Source organism: Nestor notabilis, unplaced genomic scaffold, assembly GCF_000696875.1.
Source record: "Nestor notabilis isolate BGI_N333 unplaced genomic scaffold, ASM69687v1 scaffold36128, whole genome shotgun sequence".
Taxonomy (NCBI): Eukaryota; Metazoa; Chordata; class Aves; order Psittaciformes; family Psittacidae; genus Nestor; species Nestor notabilis.
Genome location: NW_009941212.1, coordinates 8,482 through 12,245, shown reverse-complemented (window position 1 = coordinate 12,245; position 3,764 = coordinate 8,482). Strand labels below are relative to the sequence as shown.

At 41.2% G+C, this 3,764-nt stretch overlaps 1 protein-coding gene across 1 annotated transcript in view; it reads right to left on the bottom strand.

The window, feature by feature from the left end:
• Window positions 1-3,350, bottom strand: part of GRK7 (G protein-coupled receptor kinase 7) — a 20,453-nt gene extending 17,103 nt beyond the window's left edge. The window contains exons 1-2 of the mRNA XM_010020750.1: window positions 2,601-3,350; window positions 1,374-1,811 (exon numbers count right to left, since the gene is read on the bottom strand). Of these exons, the coding sequence (XP_010019052.1) occupies window positions 1,374-1,811; window positions 2,601-3,350 (1,188 nt within the window). The remainder of the gene's footprint in view (window positions 1-1,373; window positions 1,812-2,600) is intronic.
• Window positions 3,351-3,764: the final 414 nt, after the last annotated feature.

Here is a 3,764-nt window from a genome sequence, read left to right as displayed (position 1 = left end):
ACTCTTTCATTTGATATTTTTTTTTGTTTCTTCTGCCAAACCCCACGTATCTACAAGTAGGAAAAACTGCCCTTTGACAAAACCATGGGGTTTTTTTAATCATAACAATGCATCTATAACTTGCAAAGCACAGTAAGGTTCACAGCTTTGGATTCACAGATCAAAATGCCATCCTTTGGATTCACAGATCAAAATGCCATCTTCACAAAAAAGACATTCCCATTTCACACAAGGCCTATTTAAAAGCCTGCCTTAGCTTTCACAGAAACTGTATTTTCACATCTAAAACAATGCAGTCTCATTTAAAAACTACTTCCTACCTAAAATACATCAGTTTCCAGAATTTCTTTCACTGAGAACTAAAACCACCCATCATACTAACTTTTTACATTCCCAGAGAAAAAATATCCATGAAACTACAAATTACTGTATTAAGAAACAGCATCAAAAGATGTGTGTACTTCAATGATCCAAAAGGTTACTAGCAGGTCACCTGTCTTCTACTGAATTTCTACAGAGTAACTTAAAAGACTTGGAGAGTTTAACATAAGGCAGTTAGACCAGTTTATAACGTTGCTTTCATTTCTTCATATTCTCATGTACATATTTCTGACACATCCACTCATTATATACATCTTTAAGCTCCAGATTCCTTGGAATAAACATGCTTTTTTTTCATAGTTAAGCTATCTGAATACATCTTTCTTCTGTAAACCTCATGACATCATTACAAATCTGGGTTAGGTCGGGATGACTCCAGGCTGCACATCTGATTCAAACAGCAAAAACCAGCTATTCATCCATCTATTTCTTCCTACACACACAGAGGCATGTACACTTGCAAACCATCATCAAGTCTATCAACTTTTTCAGGAATTAATTACTGGGGGGAGGAAGGATGGCAATGGTTTATTGTGCAGCACCACGAACACCTGCAATAAAATCACCAGCACCACTTCAGAGTAATCTAGAAGAAACTGTATTCTTCTAAAAGCAAAAACGGAATACAGGAGGAGTCGTATCTTTGACTGCCACTCATTAAACAACCAAGTAATTGGTTAAACCCCTGACTATGCACTATTGCTCAAGGCACCTGTGTTAGCCTCTCTAAAATGATCGGTTCAAGAGTTTATCTACGAGAAACAGGTAAACGTGATTCCACCATTCCTGAGTAAGAAAAGTTATTTTACTACATAGCAGCATCTACAGAGTTAATTAACCAAATCTTCTTACCACCTGTCCCTTAGATTAAAATGACTACCTAAGGTCTTTAGCAAAGAACAAATCCTGGGGAATTAAGTCTTGGACGTGGATGCATTAGAAATAGAACAGCTTCCTTTCCCACCACCCGTGTTCAATGAATTCATACTCACCCTTTGAGTGATGCTTTTTCCCTCTTTGATTTGCACTGCCAACCCAAGATCAGACAGTCTGCAATTACCGTTATCATCCAGGAGGACGTTTTCTGGTTTCATGTCCCGGTACACAATCTTGATGGAATGGAGATGCAGAATCCCGCAGGTGATTTGAGCCGAGTAATAGATGACCCTCTTCATTTCCAAACCCCTTTCTCCCACATTGTAGATGTGGTACTTCAAATCCCCTCCATTCATGAGGCTCATGACAAGACACAGATGGCTTTTGCTCTCAAAGGCATAAGCTAGTGTGACTATGAAACGGCTGTTGACCTTCTCCAGGATCTCTTTCTCCAGTAATGCCATCTTCTCTCCACCTTTCTTTTTCAACCTTTTCTTATCCAGTTTCTTACAGGCATACATCTTGCCAGTATTTTTCACCTGGATGGCACAAACCTAGACAAGCAAGATGCAGGAGGAAAGGTAATGAAGGAATTTTACACATACAGACTGGAGTACCAGGGGCAGCAACAGGCAGGAACTGGGGAATCACAGATGCCTATTAGTAGCTGCTGAAGCTAACTTCCGTGGCAGAGTATATGAGCAGAGAAAATCAGCATAAACCCAAGTGTGCAATCTGCTTTATTCCAGACCAGTATATGGTGGACTTTATGCAAAGTTCTTGAGGACACCATTAGTAGACTTGTATTAGCAAATAAAAGGAACAATTCTCTGTCCATGAGAATATGCGGCACATACAGCTTGCACCTGTATAGCTAAACTCTTCCGCCTGGAAAAAAGTAGCTTAATTCATACTGCAGTTTCAGAACAGATCCTAACCTGTGCTATTCCCTAAACTGCACCTAGAATTATCTGTGTGAGCTAGGACAGGCTAAAAAGGTGCCAAGGAGCATACTAATGATTAACTATATTATATAGTCAAGGAGCATACTAATGATTAACTATATTAACTATATGAACAGTCATGCAAGCTTTTGTAAAGAAACCTGCTTTTTTACTAGCATAGATACAGGACATAAAAATTCTAGAGTAGCTCTTCACTAACAGGCATCCAGAGCCTGTATCACAGATAAACGCAGACTAATTTCTGTGAAATGGACAATCTGAAGGAGCAAGGTTTGCAAAACCTTAGGCAACTACTTAATCCATTGCCAAGTTCGTCTTTGCAAACTCAACTGCTGGTCTTGATGGGGCAGGAATGAACCACAAAGGTACAGCTCTTACCTCTCCAAAGCCACCTTTGCCCAGCACTCGGAACTCATAGAAGTATTTTTCAGTTACCGGCTGCTTCTCAAAAACTTTCCATTGGAGGAATTTATCATAGAAGGGGGTGGTCTGGAAGTTCTCGAATGGCTTGCCTTTAAGGAAGAGTTTGGTTTCCTCCTTGGCCAGCTGCACAACATTCTCATAGTCATTTGCAGTAGCTGCCTGGCATTTGCTGGCCAAGTCAGAGTTCATGAAAGACAGATAGTTTTTGGAGCCTGTCTTAAGAAAATTGGTGATCATACTCTCCATGGTACTGCTCTTGACATTGTCCTCTGCCAGCTCCCAGTTTGACACCTCATCCAGGAAGTCCCTAGCTACCAAATATTCTGGCACTGTCTCTAAGAAGTCTCTGAAGAATCTCTTGCCAATGGGCTGCTGCTCACAGATGTTGTCATAATCAGCAACAATGGACTGTCTAACCTCTCCGCACTGCTCAACCTTGGGCAGCGAAAGGCTCCTACGTCTCTTTTGCATCTCCTTTGTGTCTCCATCTCCACTCTTCCTTGCCTGCAGATAGGCTGTGTTGGCAATCAGGTTGTCAAGCCCCCCCATGTCACACATCTTGACAAGCTCTTGGGGTGGCAGAGCCTGGTTGAGACAAAATGAGTAACTAGCCCAAGTGCTAGCTGTAGCTGCCCTGCACTTCCTCCTTGCTGGTGGTGTGTACGGGCTTCTATAAAACACCAGAGAGACTAACTGCTTTTGCATTAAATACCTCTGAAGGATTTTCACTAAGTACTTTTAGGTGCATGCACCATTTGTGGAAAGTGACTGGGTAAGAGGTTTCTCTGTAAGGAGCTTTGAGTTTGCTATGTATAGCTAAGGGATGACATCCTAGGCAAACCTTCTCACTGGCAGCACCAAATGCATGCAGTTCAGCTGATGCTTTTTATAATGGGCCCTGATAACCTTTTTATGCACCAAAATACCCTCTACATGCACTGTCCCTGGCTACTGAGAACATGCAGATTCCTGTCTGCAATATGTGCACACTCCAAACTTAGTGGCACACTGGCTGCAGTTTACAGTACAGTCTTGTACCAACTTTGCTTAATACACAGAACACCAATGTACTCAGAATTAAATTTAAGTCTGGATATGATTTCATAAAAAGCTTTTATC